This window comes from Macrotis lagotis, chromosome 7 (assembly GCF_037893015.1).
Source record: "Macrotis lagotis isolate mMagLag1 chromosome 7, bilby.v1.9.chrom.fasta, whole genome shotgun sequence".
NCBI lineage: Eukaryota > Metazoa > Chordata > Mammalia > Peramelemorphia > Peramelidae > Macrotis > Macrotis lagotis.
The window spans coordinates 67350918-67371344 of NC_133664.1; the positions used below are offsets into that span (position 1 = coordinate 67350918).

General features: G+C 33.4%; 1 protein-coding gene across 3 annotated transcripts in view; it reads right to left on the bottom strand.

The window, feature by feature from the left end:
• The window catches only part of MPP7 (MAGUK p55 scaffold protein 7), a 249959-nt gene that overhangs the window by 110549 nt on the left and 118983 nt on the right, over positions 1-20427 (bottom strand). For all 3 annotated transcript variants that reach the window (XM_074193054.1, XM_074193055.1, XM_074193053.1), the window contains exons 4-5: positions 14987-15064; positions 11210-11290 (exon numbers count right to left, since the gene is read on the bottom strand). In XM_074193054.1, coding sequence (XP_074049155.1) covers positions 11210-11290; positions 14987-15064 — 159 coding nt within the window. The remainder of the gene's footprint in view (positions 1-11209; positions 11291-14986; positions 15065-20427) is intronic.

The following is a 20427-nucleotide window of genomic DNA, read 5'->3' on the forward strand; positions in this document are numbered from 1 at the left end:
AAGGATAAGGGATACTAGGAGAAATTCTGGTTATATAAGAATCAATGACATATAAAAGTATGAAAATACTACAACATTTATTCCTCTTAAAAGCTCTAGGAAAATGTAGGAATAAATTAACCTTTCCTTAATATAATTGGTATCTATCTAAAACCAAAAATCAGAATTTTATGTAATAATGATGAATCAGAGCTTGTTAGAATTGCTAGTTATTGCAGGAAGATAAGAAAATGAAATTGAGGGGGACAGCTAGTTGGCACAGTGGATAGAGCACCAAACAGTCCTGGAGTCAGAAGGACCTGAGTTCAAATCCAACCTCAGACACTTAATAATTACCTAACTGTATGACTGTGGGCAAGTCACTTAACCCCATTGCCTTAAACAAATTTTTAAAAAAAGGAAGAATATAAACCTCAGATCCAACCATTCTGCAGAGAAATATGAAACTATGCCCAAAGAGCAATAAAACTGTTCATGCCCTTTGACCCAGCAATTCCAATTCTAGGACTATAACCAGAAGAAATTATTTTTAAAAGGGGGGGGGGAGTTCTACATGTTTCAAAATATTCATAGCAGATCTCTGTTTAGTGGCAAAGAATTGGAAATGGAAGGGATGTCCCTCATGGGGAATGGCTAAACAAGTTATGGTACACGAATACTATGGAATATTATTGTTCTATAGGAAACCATAAATGATTCGACTCTAGAGATGCATGGAATAACTTGCAGGATCTGATGCTGAGTGAAGCAAGTAGAACCAAGAAAACAATGTACACATCAATAACAACATTGTGAGATGTCCCACCCTAATGGAAGCAGCTCCTCTCAGCAGTTCAGAGAGTTAAAAGACAACTATATTAGACCGGCTATGGACTACATTATCCCCATCAGAGAAAGAAAAATAAAACGCACAAAAACAAAAGTAACCCTTCAGAATCTGATGAACACTTTATAAAAATTATCTCTTATGTATCTCTTTTCCTTAATCCTAATTCCTCATATCAAAAATTACTAATCTGTAAACAAGTTTATCAAAATATGTATGTACAATGCTAACCTGATTGTTTGTTGCTGAGGGGAGGTGGTGGAAGGAAACTTGGTAACTTAAAAATATACATGTGCATATGGATGAAAATAAATTTAAAAAAATACGTCTCTCTGCTTTATATCTCAGTTGATGTTTATGATCTTGATCAATGTGGTGTTATATGATCCAAAGAATATTGAATAATTCTTAAGTATGGTTGGGAACATTGTTGATTAAGAGCCTTTAAAGTAGTACTGTGTTTTAGTGAAATCAAATGATTTCTCAAACATCAACCAACAATGGAATCTCATATTCTGAATGCCATCAAGGATTTCCTTAATTCGGGTACAATGAATCTCATAAAGATTTTGTATAAATGGGAAAACCAGCACCATAAATCAGTTGTTATAAATCTTTAATACTCAGGTCACATATCCATTTAAAATGCAGTGTGGAATATGATAAAAGGTTTTGATCTAAAGCTAATTTGTTCCAGAATGCTTTTTAGTTTTCCTAAGTTTTTTAAAAAATCAAATGGGGAGTGCTTTCCTAATTAATTTTTTAGTTTACTGAACACTGGGTCATTTAGGTCTAGTGTTTCTGGATGTCCCTTATGCTACTGATTTGTAAAGGTAGATTTAAAAACTTTGGTAAAGTTAGTGTCTCTACTGGCATCTATGAGGTTTCTCTAGTATTCTTTAAGTAAACATGTCAACAGCAAATAAGACTAATTTTATCTCCTCTTTAATTTTTTTCTCTGATCTTGCTATTGATATCATTTCCAGAATTATCAAATAATAGTGAGGAATAGGTAACTTTATTTCTATATTTACTGGGAAAGATTCCCCATTGCGGGCTTAGCCCTACCTGATCTAAAATTATATTATAAAGCATCAGTCATCAAAACTGTCTGGTATTGGCTAAGAAATAGAGTGGTGGACCAGTGGAATAGACTAGGTGCAATAGCAGGAAGCAATTATAGTAATCTGCTGTTTGATAAACCCGAAGAGTCCAGCTATTGGGGAAAAAACTCTCTCTTTGATAAAAACTGCTGGGAAAATTGGAAGTTAGTTTGGAAGAAACTTAGATTAGACCAACACCTCACACCCTATACCAAAATAAGATACAAACGGATACAGAATTTAGACATAAAAAACAATACTATAAGCAAATTAGAAGATCAAGGACTAGTTTACCTGTCAGATCTATGGAAAGGGAAGCAGTTCATGACTAAGGAAGAGATGGAGAACATCACTAAAAACAAACTAGATGATTTTGATTCCACTAAATTAAAAAACTTTTGCACAGACAAAACCACTGCAACCAAGATCAAAAGAAATGTAGTAAACTGGGAAACAATCTTTACAACTAAAATATACAGAGAACTGAGTCGTATTGTTTTAAAAAAGCCATTCCCCAATTGACAAATGGTCAAAGGATATGCAAAGGCAATTTACAGATGAAGAGATCAAAGCAATCCATAGTCATATGAAAAATTGCTCTAAATCATTAATTATTAGAGAAATGCAAATTAAAGCTTCTCTGAGGTACCACCTCACACCTCTCAGACTGGCCAATATGACCAGTGTTGGAAGGGTTGTGGGGTAATCTGGGCCACTGTTACATTGTTGGTGGAGCTGTGAACTCATCCAACCCTTCTGGACAAAAATTTGGAACTATACCCAAAGGGCAATAAAAATGTGCAACCCCTTTGATCCAGCAATACCATTACTGGGTTTATACCCTGAAGAGGTATTGCTGGATCAAAGGGGTTGCACATCAAAAGGGTAAAACCATCACTTGTACAAGAATATTCATAGTAGCTCTGTTTGTGGTGGCAAAGAATTGGAAATCAAGTAAATGTCCTTCAATTTTGGAATGTTTATGAAACTTGACAGCAAGAAAGGATATAAGCTGAATTAAAAGATAAGAAAGTAAGCAAATATAATAATTTGATGAATAAGTTGCATTTCATGACTGGGGAAAATATAAGAAACAAGACTTTTTCCCCCAATTAAAATTTCACCAAAAAATGGATCACATTTTGTTTGTATATAAACTCAAATATATGTATGTATATTTTTCAATTACTTCAGTCACATATTACATATATATATATATATATATATATATATATATATATATTTCATAGATACCTATATAGTCAACTATATAACTCTCTCTAGATACAGATATAGATATAGGTAATATATGAAAAAAACAAACCAATGGGGTACAATGTAAATAACACAAGGCCTGAAGTCAGAGGATCTCTGATTAAAATCTCACCTTTAATATTTAGTTCCCTGGGTCCCAGTTTCCTTACTTATAAAAATGAGGCTCTTCTTCTAATGAACCTTTTAATTCTCAATCCTATAAGAGCAGTCATACAACTCAAAGGCAGCAATTTTAAGCATTATTTTCACAACAAAATGAAGTCAAACTCCAAAATAATCATAAAACACTATAGGGAAACACAAATACACTTTATTTGAGCAGTTCTGATTTGTTCCTTGATCTAAGCAGCCTTATTCCACTGTGTACCATTAGTATAAGAGTTCTGTACTCTTAAAAATTCAAAATTCAAGCACTGATAGCAACCCAAAGAAAAGCTCCAAATGAACAATAAGTCACCTGGAGGAACATCAAAAAATCAACTGAAAAAACCCAGTTACCAAAAATATTAAACCCAAAGATAAAAAGAAGGATGTTTCCATTAATATTAAAAGCTAAAGTGATAACCACTCAAAAGGAAATACACCTGATGGGAATTATAACATTAATAAGATATAATCATATTTGCTATTTAAAAATCCTAAATAGATGATGCTTAAAATAGATACTTACAAAGATAATCATCTTGCTCTTATTTTCTTTTTCAAAATAAAAGATATTTTATCACATTCAAGTTTCCTTGAAAATTCTCTGAAAATTACTGAAATGATTATTATTTTATGCCAGATCTGATGTACTAAAGCGACCTTTCCCCATTTGTAAGAGAAATTTATGACTGAATTGAATAGTTTGAGATTAATCACCAAATATTCACTGAAAAAAGTCCTTCATGTGAGGAATTTACATGCTGAGGGAGAAAATAAGACTATCTGCAAATGGAGGCAGCAGAAAGATAAAATTAATAAATATCAATATGGATAACAATTAACTACTGAGTAATCTGCTGGGGATCCCAAAAGGTTTCCTGAAGAAAATAGGGCTGAATGTGGTCCCCCAGGAAGATAAACTGGAAGAGGCAGAGGTAGGGAGAATGTGGGGAGAATAGACGGGAGGGAGACAGAGAAGCCACGCAGGCTGCTTCTCAGTGAAGGGCTTGAAGGCAGTAAAGAAGGCACAGAGTGATGGGAGAAAGGTCACGGACCTCGGGACAATTAGAACAGGTCAGAAGGGATAGAACTGGAAGTTTGCCTTTCAAAGGAGAAGGGTCAACTCTTTTCTGAGTCTGGTGAAAAAAAAAAGGTATGGGGAACATGAGATTAGTTTTAAGATGAAGAGAAAGGGAGAAAAGGGAGTTCACATTCCTATTGAGGGATCTCAACTTTCTCAGCTAAGAGCAAGGAGCTGGAGGAGAGAAAGCTTGAAGAGGTTCTGGGGAGAGGGGGAAAGGGGAAATGAGAGCCCAGAAGGGCTGTGTATCTTGTGATCTGTTAAATGGAGATCCATTCACAGTGATGAATGAATAAGTATTCATAAAGTACTTCCTATGAGCAAAGTATTGTACTAAGCAAGGGGACAGGATCTGCTCTCAAAAAGCTCACATTCCAATGGGAGGAACATACACTGAAGGTTTCAGGTACAATTCAGGTGAAAGACCCCCTGGTCCTAAGGGACCACAAGTAAAGGGTAATGGCTCTTCTTTAATGTCATTCCCACTGATAAAAGCCTACCCATTTCTGATATTGAAACACTGGATGGTGGCAAGGACTTTGGGGACAGGATCACTCTTTTTCTGGGTGCTCAGCAGATGAACCTGTGGTTGCCAAGTTGCATCTCCATTGGGGTTGCTTCTTGGCATGATGACAGTGGTGGGTACTGGGCTGGAAGCAAGGCTAGTCAGTCCCCAAGTTCTTGGTTCAGAGTCCTGGGCTGGGGATGGTGTCATGGTGATAGTGGTTAGACTCATTTGGCAGACATTGACTCTAAGGGTCCCTCAGGGGTGGGCTGCTTCAGTTAACCTGGTTTTCTGCCACTTAAGTGCATCGGTGGCCATGGCTATGCGTCCTGGGCTGGGAGGCTCTTACTGGCATAGTCGGCAGGTTTTGCTGGTGCTAATGGGGAAGATGGCCCTCTTTTACACAGTGATTTGTTTACTCAGTGACAGGTCTGGTCTGGACTGGTCTGGAAGTAGCTCTGGAGGTCAGAGCCCTGTTTCCATCAGGAACTGAAGAGGGGGGAATGATGATCAAAGTGGTAGTAGATAGACTTTCTAGCATCAGATGCCTCCTGTTTTACCCTTGGTGCCATGTTCTTTTTTTAATTTTTTTTTTATTTAAGGCAATAGGGTCAAGAGACTTGTCCAAGGATCATACAGATAGGCAATTAAGTATTTGAACTCAGATTCTCCCGATTCCAGGGTTGGTGCTCTATCCACTGTGCCTCCAAGCTGCCCCTGTGACATGCTCTTTTAACTGGGTTGGACTGTCCTGCTCTCCCACAAATCTTCGAGAGAAAAGACCCTCCAAACAGTAAATTCCCTCTTCATGGGCACCAAGCATAACACTCATTGAGGGCTTCCATGAGAAAAAGTTGTAGGAGAATTTAGAGAAGAAAATAGGAGTTGAACTATATACAGAAAAGCAAGACATAAAGGATGCTTGTAGTTTAGATGAGTGGAATGAGTCAGAGATTGACTTGGGGGGAGAAGAAATTTAACAAAAGTTTGCAGAAATTGAGGAAAATATGATGTGAACAGTAACTAGGCTCAAATACAGGTTGAAATAGTAACAAGATCAAAGGTAATTAATAAAACTTTAAAAGAATTAAGAATTTAAAAAAGTAAAAAAGCTGAAAGCATAGGCACATGAAGAAATGTAAGGAAGTTGGAAGAATAGGAAGGTTAAGAAGACATCAGTGAAATAAGTTTTACTACAATATAATTGTACAAAAATTTCTAGCAACTCTATTTCCCCTTCAATTACATTCAATTCAATAAATATTTATTAGAGCCCTACTATGTATAAAACACACTACTAAATTCTTAATCTGCTGCAAATTCTATTTTTAAATTTTTATATTGATGACTTGGTTTTCATCTTTTTTTAAATTATCTTATTAGTTACTGGTTTATGTATTTTTTAAAAGCTAGTTAAGAGGTTTTTTTGTTTTTTTGTTTTTTGGTTTTTCAATCTATTTCACCACTTCTTTAATTTTGAGCATTTCTATTTTTGGGTTAAGCTAGAATTTTCTCTTCATTGCTTTTTCTAATTTGTTTAGTTATATGTACAATTCATTGATCTGTTTTTTATTTCTCTTTTGCTGATGACAGTTTAGAGATACACATTTTCCATTAATGACTACATTGGCTTAATTTCAAGTTTTTGCTAAATGTTTCTACTGTTTCTAGATTTATTCTTTGTTGTAACAATCTTTAGAACTAAACTATTTAACATCCATTTAAATTGGGATCCTTTCTTCAGATGCTTTTTATTGTTTATACAAGTCAGTAAAAGATGTGTTTAATGTTTCTCTTTTTCTCCTTTATTTAAGTGGAGGTGGGAAACAAAGATTTCCAGTGAAATTCATTCCCTATCCTCTCATCCAGATTCTTTTCTCTCCTGGTCCCGATTTCTGCCCGCCTATATAGCTTTAAGTGTGTCCACTAGAATTCCAAGTCATTGCCATCAAATGTTGTTTGATTCTTAGGTTGTCTCAGTTTTTCCCTGAGAGTTTTACATCCATCACCACCAACACTCGAACACTGGATATAATCCTCAAACATCTCTGGTTCAAAAAGTTATAGGATGAGTCTTTCTCCCTACCCCTTCTCTAATACCATTCAATGATCTCTTCCTTTGGAGGTAATTAGGCCAAATACACTATTTGGTCCCTTCCTTAATGCCTTAAACATTTGATATACATACAACATAGCATAGTGTTACTTTTTGCCATAAGATAACGCTATTATGAGAGGGCTGACAGCCTCATACAAATCAAACCTAGCTACATATCACACTGGCTTACTGTCTTCCTCATCCTTGACCTTCACCCAGAGAGATTTAAAAAAGACTGCCTGATGTCAATTCTGAGATTTTAATTCCTTAAGCCATGAAGAATGTCATTTTAAATTAAAGTGCCCAGGCTGGACAAGTCTTCCATCCTCTCTAGACTCCTCACTTGACTCGATTTTCTCGATTTTCTAAGTCTCTCCATCAGTGCCTTCTGCCATTTTCTTCCTCCCCTTCCTCCCACCCACACACCCCTGGGAGAGGTTAAATGACATGCCCAAGTCACACAGGTAACTAATATTGGAGGCAGGACTTTAAGTTGGGTCTTTGTGACTCCAAGTACAACACCAAATCTCATCTAAAATCCCACCTTCTGCAAAAAACCTTTTCCAGATCTCCCTTAGAGGTAGTTCCTGCCCCTTATCTCCAATGTATTTTTTATACAAGCTGCTTTTACATACTGTTCTCCCATCAAACTTTGAACCTCTTGAGAGGAGGTAGGGCCTGTTTCTTGCTTTTCTTTATATTTCCAGTATTTAGCACATAGTCTGTACATAAGAAGGTTTGTTGACATGAAACAACTCAAACTCCTACACTGACTCATCTGTTGTTGCTCCACATCTCCATCAATCTCACTCCTCTGCAATCTATTCCTTGACCCCAAGTCAGTAGGTTATAAGTTACTGCCATGGAGACCAGTCAATTAGCCAAGTCCTAATTTCTTCTTATATAAAGTGGGGGGGGGGGGGGGAATCTGTAGATGACAACAGAGTTTTTGTGAGAAGAATATAATTACCACATCAAAGTGATACATAGTCCTGGCATTATTTACTACCTCAAAGTGTTAACATAGACTTGAAGTAGCACTATTATTCCATCAGTCTTGACTCTAGGGGCAGTCACTACAATGTACACTTGCCCAAGTCTGAATATTTCACCCACATGACAACCAAATCAGTGTGCGCTACTGTGGATCTCAGATCTGGAGAAATCCAACCACGTGTTTTCATTATCCCAGTTCTACCAGAGAAAGACAGCTACTTCAGCAAGTAAATTTATACACTTTCCCATCAATCAGGGACCACTGCACAGTAATCACTTCAGTCAATTTTATTGAGTCTTGATCATATTCCCCAGAATATATTTAAAACTTCTTCCCTATTCTACCTCAGAAGATAATTTGATCTCTTTCTTAACTCAGAAAACTGAAGTCATCCATTCATCATTCTTTTATTGATTTTCTACTGGATGGACCCCTTGAGACTTCTCCATGATGACATCTACCATGGTATGCATGGCTCATCAATACCCTCAGCCCCTCTGACTGGAGAGTGGATTGATAAGCCCCTCCCAAAGCCTCCCCTTAAAGAGAGTTCCCAGGTCTGCCATCTCTTCATTTCCCCCAAGGATGCACTCTTCAGACTTTTCTCATCATACCCTGTGCCAGGTACCTTTCTTCTTCCTACTCCTTCCTCTTCCTTTTCTGTACTGTCTTCAAATACAAATCTAACAAAACAATCTAAATTTTCATATCTGTCTCCCCAATGCTTAGCATAGTGCCACAATGACATAGCAGGTGCATGACTTTCAATAAGTAAGGCTGGTGATTACTTCCAAAATGAATTGGTCTTTATCCTCCTTGATCTTTCCTTATCTGAAACTGCTCAATACTTCCTTGACCTCCTAGATGACCTCACTTTTCTGTGTGTCCATAACAAGCTCTCTCCTGGTTTACTACCACCTTTCCCATCTTTTTGGATGGTTCCCCTTACTCCTTTTATCCTCTTAAATTTGTATGTCCGCCCAAGGCTCAGTTCCCTAATCTCTTTTCATTCCCCTCTGACCTTTTCAATCTCATCCACTCCTACCCTTTCATTTACCATTTCTATGCAGATAGCAAACAAATTTGTTTGTACAGCTTTTACATATTTAGAGTCACTTGTAAGTTATGTGGCTTTGGATGAGTCACAACTTCTCTTTGCTTTAGTTCCCTCATCTGTAAAATGGGATCCTAACAGCACCTGTCTTCCAAAGGCCACTGTGAGGACCAAATGAGCTAAGGTCTGCAAAATACTTAGCACAGGGTCTGACATGCAGGAGGTGTCATATAAATTCTAGTGGTCATCATCATAGCCATCAATCTTACTGCCAACTCCCTACTAAGAATCTGAACTTTGTTGTCATATAACATGTAAAAATTGAATGTATCAGCATCTCCTAACTTCCACAGTGCTACTGGTCATATCATACATAATTCATCCTTAGCAGTTCAGGACTGAAATCTGGAGTCACTTGTATCTTTCTTCCCTCATATCTTTCAAAAAGTTGACAATATCTAATCGCTTCCCAAGTTATCAAATTCTTTTTATTTTTAAGACTGATTTTCCATGGTGTGCCCAGACTAGATGTTCAGGGGCTACTCATGACCACAATCACACTGACTGGAGCAGGAACTCTGACATGCTCCATTTTTAAATTTGAGCCAAGTTTATTCTCCTTACTCATGCAACCTATGTGTGTAGGGGAGGTGGGGAACCCCAGGAGCACTAGGTTATCTGAATAACATATTGTAGAGCATATGCAACTATGTCATCAGTTTGAACATCCCTCTCCAATCTAGGAATATTTGGATAGAAGATTAAGGGAAAATTAAATAAAATTATTTTTGGAAAACTTGAACGTAAAAACATAGAATGTCATTAGTGTTAATATTTTTTCTTTAATGCCCAAGAATACTAAATACTTTCTAGGCCTGAAGTTTTCTTCTCTCTAATCAGCCTTCCTAAAAATGACAAAATCATCCTATTAATCTGTTAATATGATCCCATCATATTCTTACCCAGAAACTTTTACACCATGCTAAATTACAAATTACTTCAAGTTCATGACTGTAGCACTTCCTATCTTTGCTGCTCCAGTACCTAGCAGTGTCTTACATATAGTTATGGAGAACAAGTAAATGTGTTAAATGTACAATTCATAAGTAGTTAAGATGCATATAATATTTAAGTTTTAAATGTTCTCTACTACTAGTAATGCCCAAGTTTTGAATAGGCAGTTACAGGATAGAATTTAGAGAAGAATGGAGTATACAGTGTGCTGCTCTTCTTGGTTTCAACTGCAGAGCTTCACACTCAACACTTAAGCATCCTAGGTTGACTCTCTCCTCCAGTTGAAGACTGGAGGGCAGAGCAAAAAAGTCCCTTCATTGAGAGCTGAGAATTTTCCAGTTATCTTTCCCCTCCCCAGTCCCCAGGCCCTTTGCTCACTTTTGACTCCAATTACATCATGCCCCCATACCCAGTATCCTCTGGTGCCCCTTCATCTTTCTCTGTTCAGCTTCCTTTTGTGTACTGTCTTCCTTTATTAAACTGCAAGCTCCTTGAGGGCAGGGACTGTCTTTCTTGTTATTTTTATCTCCAGCATTTACCACTGTGGAGGTACTTAATAATGTTTATTGATTAGCAAGCATATGACTGTCCATAACAAGTATTTGCTGATTAATTTTAAATTATAGCAGGGTATTTTTCAAAACTTGTGCAAAATTTATTGCCTGAGGAATAAAAAGTATTTGATGATACACAGAGCGAAAGATACTGCATAAACATATTATATGAGGTTCAGTTTCCCAAGTGCCTGGAATATCACAAACTGCTCAAGAAAAAGCAATCTAAACAAAATATTTGCTAGTTTCATTAATTAAACAATAAGAGATGAAAAATAATGATCTTGAAGCTAACCTATTTCCTTTATACTGCTTTTCCTTGCATAAAGTTCCACTAAAATCCAGAGCTCCCAACTAAATTATCTTTGTGAAATTTGTTACTCTAATCCAAAAAGTAATATCAAGTGTCTTTTTCTTTGATAAATTGTTGCTATTAATATCTTTTCTTCTCTTTAAAACTACATATGAGAGCTGCTTCCTGGAGCAGCAAAATCTTGTCTAGTATAGGAAAAAAAGAGACTTTTTAACATGGACATATCAGGTATAACATGTCCTCACCTTGAGATTGGGTTTTGACAGCAATTTCAACAGCTCTCGGATCTCATTGTTCAACTGCTTGTTCTGCAACTCTTCAGCCAGCTGTAGGGGAGATTGAATTGACACCAAGAACATTAACAAGGACACTTTTACTGGGGGTGTGAAAACTCAGAATCTATCTCCTTAGGTTATTACTTTACAGTGTGTTTAAACAGAAGCCAGCATGAAGAAAAACAGACTATCAATCACTTCTCTTCTTTTCAGGTCCTTAGCAGATCAGTTTAAGCCAAGCTGTTAAGTTCACTTTCAGTCAAGTAATCATATCTGGCAATGGCGCAGCCAGATCACATACTGATTTATTGCAATGAAGGCAAATCCCAGTATTTTATTTAAGTGAATGGTCCTTTGCATGCAAACAAAGAACTACTTGTAAAAAGGACTGGATCAAACTTTGACACTGTCTATTAAAAAAACAGCTTCTGAATGAGGTGGTGAAAACTACACTGCTTCCAAAAACCTACAGAAGCAGTGCTGTTTAGGACTAGGGTAGGGCAGGACTAGGTTAATTAAGTACCTAAAATTTGTGATTTAAATAAAAAGAATCACAGGATACAACTTAAATACTCCTCAAGATCTATTGTTTAAGAACTTTTGGATGACTAAGTCATATACAAAATATCCAAATATTTTACTTCTACATGATGATTTTTTTAAAAAAAAAAGGCAATTTCAACAATATTATTTCAGAAAGGCTCTAACATTATGAAATATATATGCAAAGAATATACAGTATATATTATAAAGGATATTTTAATAACTAATGCTCCTTAAAATAAATACAAAATTCCAATTTTATTCTAAATATAAAATTAATTTTAAAAGTGCATTATCCTTACTAAACACTAACAGAAAAAGATGAAATACTTTGAACAGAAATGCATCCTCTAAAAAAAAATTATATAGTATAAAGAGAATTCACTTTTTTAAGGCAATATAAAATTTTCTTGATTATTTTTAAAAATCACTCCTTAAAGATCATTAAAAAGGGGGGGGGGGGACCCACGTGTATAAAAATATAGCAGTTCTTTTTATAGTGGCAAAGATTTGGAAAATGGCAGGATGCCCATGGGTGGTTAAATAAATTATAGTATATGAATGTGATGGAGTACTATTGTTCTATAAGAAATCTTGAGTGGACAGATTTCAGAAATGTCTGGAAAGATTTGCATAAACTGATGTTGACTGAAATAAGTAGACCAGGAGAACATTTTACATATTAACAGCAAGATAGTCGCCTATGATGGACTTAGCTCCTCTCAGCAGCTCAGTGATCAAGGGCAGTTCAAAAAGACTTGTGATGGAAAATGCCATCCACATCCAAGGAAATAAACTATGGACTCAATGCAGAGCAAAGGATACTAAGTTCACTTTTCTTTCTTTCTCATAGTTTTTTCCCCCCTTTAGGTCTGTTCTTTCACAACATGACTAATAATATGGAAATGTGTTAAATACAATTGCATATGTACAATCTATATAAATTATCATGGAGAGGAGAAAAAGAAGAGAGAGTGGTAGAAAATGAGGAACAAAGTTTACAAAAAGATTAATATTGAAAAATATCTTTGCATGCAATAAGAAATAAAATAACATAAAAAAGTGAAAGGAGGGGTAGGTAGGTGGCACAGTGGATAAAGGACCAGCTCTAGAGTCAGGAGAACCTGAGTTCAAATCCAGACTCAGACATATGACACTTAACCTGGTCAAGTCACTGACTTCCTTGTCAAAAAAAAAGTAAAAAAAAAATCCCTACTTAAAAATATGGGTGGGGTAGGGGGTGTGTTCAATTATTCTTTACCAGAATTTTAATATTTCTATCTCCCATATCTTTTCAGCTTTGCTTTATGTTAATTCCTTTCCATATAATACTACAGTTCCAAAAGAAATACATAATCCTCCAAATATCAGCTGTTTGTACTTCCCTAAAATTGTAGAATATTCTTTCCCCCTCTTTAGCAACTCAATTATGTCTCCCGTATGAAGTGTTTGCTTAATAACCCACAAGTAAAATCTTTCACTCTCAGAACTCCCATGGTAGTAACATGTAGACTGAATTATAATAATTAATGTATTATTACATGTGTTGTGACTATATTTTATTTAATTTTGTAACTTCTTTAACACCAAGTACATTCATAGACTCATTTAATAGTTATTGAATAGTTATTTAGTTATTAATTTAATGATATTTTGATTATTGATAATTACCTAGCACTATTTTACATTAATTCCGAAATGCAGTCTATATTAAAATGGCTTTTTAAGTTAGGTTTCACATCAAATCCTTAAGATGCCTAAAGGTTAAAATTATATTGGAAAATAAAATGTTTCCCAAATATATCAAATGTGTAAATTAAACATTTTGGTTGTCCTCAAAAGATTATAACTATAGTACTGTTTTAGAAAGGTACAAGATGATGATCTGCAACATCTTTAATTCACTAATCATATTCACCTTAATTTCAAAAGTCTTCTTTCCACAGCTCCCCCCTCACATTATGAGATCTCATAGTAGAAGAAATAGTGAGAGAGGCACATAGGTGAAATTACTTGATCTGAGGTAAATAAATTAGTTCTCTATTAAATTATCACCAATTCTATTGCTTTCAGATGAATAATAGAAATTATAAAATGGTTTTTAGTCAAACAATGTCACTGTCTGAAAAGCATCATCTATATGGATTCTAACTAAAATTACTGATGCTTTAGATGTATAATTTTCTAGGTCACTATATAAAATTTAAAAACTTAATCAAATATTCTAAATGTTCTCTATTATATGTTTAAATTAAATTCAATGTTGATGTTTTCTAAGAAGAAAATTTTTTTATAATTTAAGAAAAAAAGTTTTGATCAATAATAGCAGGCTAGATTTTAATTAATCAAGTAAGCTAAAAAGCATTTATTAAGCATCTGCTAAGTCCCAAGCACTGAACCAAGCTCTGGGGATATATATATAAATACAAAAGGTGACACTGTCCCTGCCCTCAAGTAACTTACATTTTACTGGAAATATTAATTATTTATCTCTAACATCATTAATAAATTTACCCAGTTGTGTGCAGAATTTATCTAAATCCCTGAGTAAGGAGAAAGAAATAGTAGTACATCAGACCTCCCCCAACCCCTTCTGAAAGTACAGTTACAGAAACAGGAAATTAACTATTCCATCAATGCCTACTTCTTTAGTTTTTGGTCATGAAGGAAATTTGGAAAGCTATAAATATCCATAAATCACTACTATGCTTTATAATGGGTAATCCTTTTTTTTTAAACTTATTTTATATGCCTCATTTCTGTAGCATTATCCGTCATTTTTCTTGCTCTGTCAGCAATTTGGCCATCTCATTCGTCTTTAATTTTCTAAAGCATTCCTCTTGTCTGTGACTTTCTCAAAAATACTAATAGTTGACAGTTTCAACATTCTCAAAATACTAATAGTTGACAGTTTCTTTCTCCCTATAGAGTTCCAATCCTATAAGTTCTATTACGTAGTTACCAAAAGAGAACAAGAAAGTATCTAGAAATTATTTTTTAGAACAGAAAAGTGAATAAAAACTAAAGTAATATCAGTAACATGCTTAGCGATGACAGGACCTTTGGAATATCTGTAGATTCCTGTGATTTCAGCTCTGAGGATTACACTCATATGTTTGCTCTAAATGCTAACTTAAACTGTCTCTGCTAACAGACAGTTTTTTGGGAGACTTAATACCAGTGATCTCAGCAAGGAGCACTTACATCATTTGCTAAGGCTGCTGCACCATGGAGGATGGGCACAGGATTCTGTTTCTCATAGTAGTGCAACTTTTCATGAATCTATAAAATAATTAGAGAAATAAGTTTATTTAGTAGCAAATAGAAGAAACAAATCTTTTGGCATAAACTAGTTTAATGTTTTGAATAAAAGAAATATCTTAATAAAAGAAAAACAACATGGTAAATGTGAACATGTAATTTATCTTCAAATGCTGATAGAGTGTTAAGAACATGAAATCAGATGGAAAAAATGTTGAGGCTATTAACCCATAGAAAAACTAATGCTTATGATTTAAAAAAAACAACCCATATTTCTAGCATGTTGTTCTAAGTATCCAGAATATTTTATAAAGCTTTGGAGAAACACAAATCATAAATACCTTATTATTTATAAAGTAAAATAACTGAGTGAACATATTTTGATTCAAATTGGCATGTAACAGAAGTTTCTCATTAAAACTTATTTTTAAATTATATATTTATTTGAATACTAATGTTCCATGAAAAAAGATAAATTTAGCAAAATTATTTTTCACTTATTTTTATTTTTCTTGACTGTAAAAATTTGAAATACATTTGCCAGGAGCAGTAAGATATAAGAATAATTAAGATTTAGAACAATATAGATTAAAATGTAAAAAATATATACACATTTTATGTTTTTCAATCATTATTTTAAAAGTGAACAAAATTTAAGGTTGAATAAGAAAACTTTACATTATACAAAGTTTTAAAACAACAGCATATTCTCATTCTTTTCAAGTCACACAAAATTCCTTCAAATTAGTGTTAAATTTTAATAGAAGAAACAAATGTATGATGACTTAAATTTAATGAGGATTCTACATGCTGTCCATGGAGATAATATTTCTAGCTTCATACTTCTGGTCTTTAGTTTGTAAATAAAACTTTTCAAATCAGACAGGCTTTATTATACTAAAAAGTTAAAAAGAATTATTTTTAAAAATATACAAAAATCACTTCTTTATTGACAAGACACTACTGGGCATAAGAAAATCTAATACTTTCTGGCAATGAAGAACACAAGCACAGTAAGGAAAAAAAATTCAAATCTGATGGTTTTACCAGAATGTGGTGTTCTTCCTTTTCTTTTTTTAAGTCTAAATAGTAGGTGCTAAACTTTATCTACATGAAAATGAGTTATATAATCCAAAAACATAATAAAATGAAAATGGGAAAATGTTGATGAGTAAGGCATCAAGGATCTAAGTTAAATGTAAAATCTAACTTAATTTTTAAAAATGAAGGTTACATTGTGACTATACTCTGTTGAAATTAATCTAGTCCATTTCTAAACCTGTTTGTCATTTGCTTGAATATTTAAAAAAATAATTCCTTTATTGCTAGTTTAATTCTATTTTCTATTACCTAAACATTTTAAACCCTATTGAAAGATTGTTATTCTGAAAGTTTTTATATTTTCTATGCTCTGAAAATGACACTAGCCTTAAATTTCTTACATATTTCACTTCATTGCATTTTCTTTTAATAGAGTGGCTAGGAAAAAAAAAGATTAAAATAAGTGTTAAAATACATCTTAAATAATGAGAATAGTCTGAAATATTTTGACAAATTCTCCCTTGTTTCAACAAAAAAATAACTCAAGGAACTGAAACATATAAAATATATAAAAATATACCCAAATATATTATATCTCCAAATAACTAGTATACTATGAGGTTGGTTCAGTGGAAAAGTACTGGGCCTGAAGTCAGGAAGACCTGAGTTTAAATCCTACCTCAGACACACTAGCTCTTTGGCCTGGGACAAATCATTTAATCTATTGATCTGATCCAATGGGGAAGGAAATGGTAAAAACCACTCTTTGCTAAGAAAGTATGATATGAAAACGCAATCACAACTACACAAGGACAATTTCTTCTAATAAAATAGAATTTACTAGATTAATATGTAACAATTATATTTCAACTATGACAGCTCTAGTCTTAAAATTTCCAGGTATTTATGATACCATTAATTGATTTGTATTTATAACCTAACAAGAGAAATCTCAGTGAATTAATACTATCTCTTAAGCACACCTTGCTATTAGAGTGTCTTTTAGAGTAAAGACTCATCAGTTATGGAATTGCTAAACTGGTGGTAAATATAGTGCAATTTTCCTGTTCAATAAGAAATTATGAAAATTTATGAGACGATATATAGAAGGGTTCAAAAGTAAAAATAAGCACAACTAGGAAAACAATATGTACAAAGACCATAATGTAAAGCTCTTGACTTCACTTTCTTTACCTGTAAAATTATGGCTGATAGGTAACAGCTCCCTCAGAGTTGCTCTGAGGACAGAATTACATAATCCTGGAAAAGAACTTTGAAAACACTAAAACCTACTATTATTATCATAATATAACAAAAAGTAGTAAGAGTTGGTTCTTAGCAGACCAACAAAGTTAATAAACACTTGCTATTCCGGTTAAAATAAAAATCACATTGACAAAACAAGAAATAATGAAGTTACAGCAAGTAAGGAAATAAAAGATCAAAACCTACTATAGTTAAATATGAACCAAATGGAAAATCTAGAGGACTTTACCTACAAAAATCCCAAGTCTTCCAACTAAGAGAATATCAAAATTGAACCCTTTCAGAAAAGGAAACTAATATGGTTGTAAAGGAAATTCCATGTCCACTATTTTATCTTCTATACCATCAAGAAGCCTATATAACTGAAAAGATCCATATATATGAGTACACACATATTTAACTTTCAATTCCAAAATTTTCATATAAATCATACCAGACTACAGCAATTAATCTAAGAAATCATTCATTATAACGAAGTTACATTTATATTTGGGGAACAATTAACATAATTATATTAAAAACAGGTCTAATGCTCCATGTGTAACTCAGTAGATATAGAAAAAAAAAAGACAAAATATCAAAAAAAGAATTCCTATAAAGTATAAGCATGGAGAGCTATTGTAGTAAATAAGATACATCTAAAATCATGAGCTAATAATGTCTGTAACTGTGAAATTCCAGAGACATTTTCAGTAAGATAAAGGCTAAGGGGGGGAAATGTCTCCACTATTAATTTTAGTAATGCTCACTACAGAGACTGAAAGTGCTTTTTTCCCTTCTCATAAAGCTTCTTTACAGCTGTTTCAAATTACTTTTTGAAGATTGGATTAAGATAATTATTCAGTTACTATAGATATTCTACTGAGTAATTATCTTAATCCAATCTTCAAAAAGTAATTGATGAAATGTTTACTTGTTATTTTTAACAGGTTATTTATAACCTGACAAAAGAAATCTCTGAATTAATACTATTTCTCAATCTCTTTAGATAACCATCTTTCAAGATCCATCTAACAGTTCTATATTCTTTGCTTTCCCAGTTATCCACAATACTAATTTTTAAGATTCATTCTTTTGGATTTATTTGTTGGATTCTAAATATTTAAGAAATTAGTTCTTTTTCTATTTAATTCATGTATATCTACTGAGGATATAATTTTTCCTATAAAGACTACCACTGCAACATCTCCGAAATTTAGGTACAATTACTCAAAAGAATCACTGTATTGTCATTTCCATGATTTGTTTTCATTTGATCCTCACAACAATGCTAGGAGAGTTATCTGAGAGAGCTGCTATTTTCCCCATTTTACAGCTGAAGAAACTGAAGCAAAAAGAGGTTAAACTGACTTGCTCAGGGTTACATAGCTATTAAATGTTTGAGGTAGAATTTGAACTCAAGTCTTCTTCTCCAGACCCAGCATTCCATCCATTGCATTACCTAATTATCTCAAATAGGGAAAAAAAATGAGCAAAATAAAAACTAAAGATAGTAACAAAATCTATTTTTAAAAAATAGCAAACTAGATGGACATAAAGAGTCTGAAGCTATAACAGCTCTATGAATTTATGCTGCATCTTATGGTATTTACATAAAGGGATTGTTGTGCTGCTGGGAAAGGAACATCTATAGCACCTTTGACTTCATTCTTTTCTGATACATGTCTCCAAATGGATTCAAACAGGACCACAATTAGTCCATTTATCAAATGATGTTGTTCTACTAGATGATCTTTAAGATCCATTATCATCGTATGTTTAAGCCAAACTGGCCTCTTCTTTTGAATCCCTAAGTCCAGAGTGGAGCTCTCCTCTAAAAAATCTATTGTTGTGTTTGTGAAAGTTCCTGTCTTTCTTCAAGATCCAATTATTATTGTCCCTGTGATAAAACCTTTTTCACCAGGTTTTCCTCCCTCCCTCACTTCCAAAGTAAAAGAAATTACTCCCCCCCCTTCAGATTTTTCATAACACTTTACATATATTATATAGATATACAGATATACAGATATATATCTCCTTAGAACCATTTACCTAGCATCTCTGTATTCATTCTCAGGCAGCAAGGTGTGTTGAATATGGAGTCAGAATACCTGAATTTCATGCCCAATTCTGCTACTTCATTTTTTTATAAAATGAGAGCATTAAACCAGATAACCTCTACAGTGTCTACCATTTTAAATGTATGATTTTAACAGTTTCTCACCCATATCCATAATACCTCTCAACACTAACTTAGTATATAACTCCTTGTGTGTGAGAATTAGTATCTTTGTAATCTGGATCCCTGAAGCAATGCCTTGAAAATTTTAAGTAATTAATAAATATCAAACCAAATCCTAGATTTAAAATACTATTATTCTAATGATCAATACAGTCATAGTGTTTACTTTACAAAGTCTTATTATTTTGAGTACATTTAAAGCTATCAAATTTCAAAATGCTCAAGAAATTACTAGAATCTTTGCCCCTCCAAAAATAAAAGTAACAAATAGATCACATTGTAGACACAAAAGAAACTTGATATATGATAATGGCAGATCTTATAATATGGCAATGGTATAATATAAGATTTAGCTATTAAATATCAAAACTTAATAAAGTATGGAAATGTTGATTTGTCCAGGGTTCAAACGATTTCAAACAATTCAGTTATCCTCAAGTTCTACCAAATATTCTACAAAAAATCTTTTCACATTCAAAATTCTGTTTTAAACTACATTCTGTAATTAATTATGATTTAGATCAAAGAATTTAGATTATTTTAAATCTAGGGATAAACTATTTAAATTCTTTCTAAATCTGAAAATTCCTAAAAACAAAAAACACTCTACAACAGAAATAAAGAAAAATAATATAGTTTATATTTAAAAGATCTTGATACTTTGTTCTGACAAAGTAAATTTTGGAAGTAAAATTTTAAAGGGTAATCCTTATGAATTCTTGACTTTTGTCACTGATGGTTTTTTCCTTAACCCACCATGAATGAACATAATTCAAAGCTATTTGGTTACTTATCTGAATTATATTATGTTATATTATATATATATATATATTTATTAATTATATATAATTATATT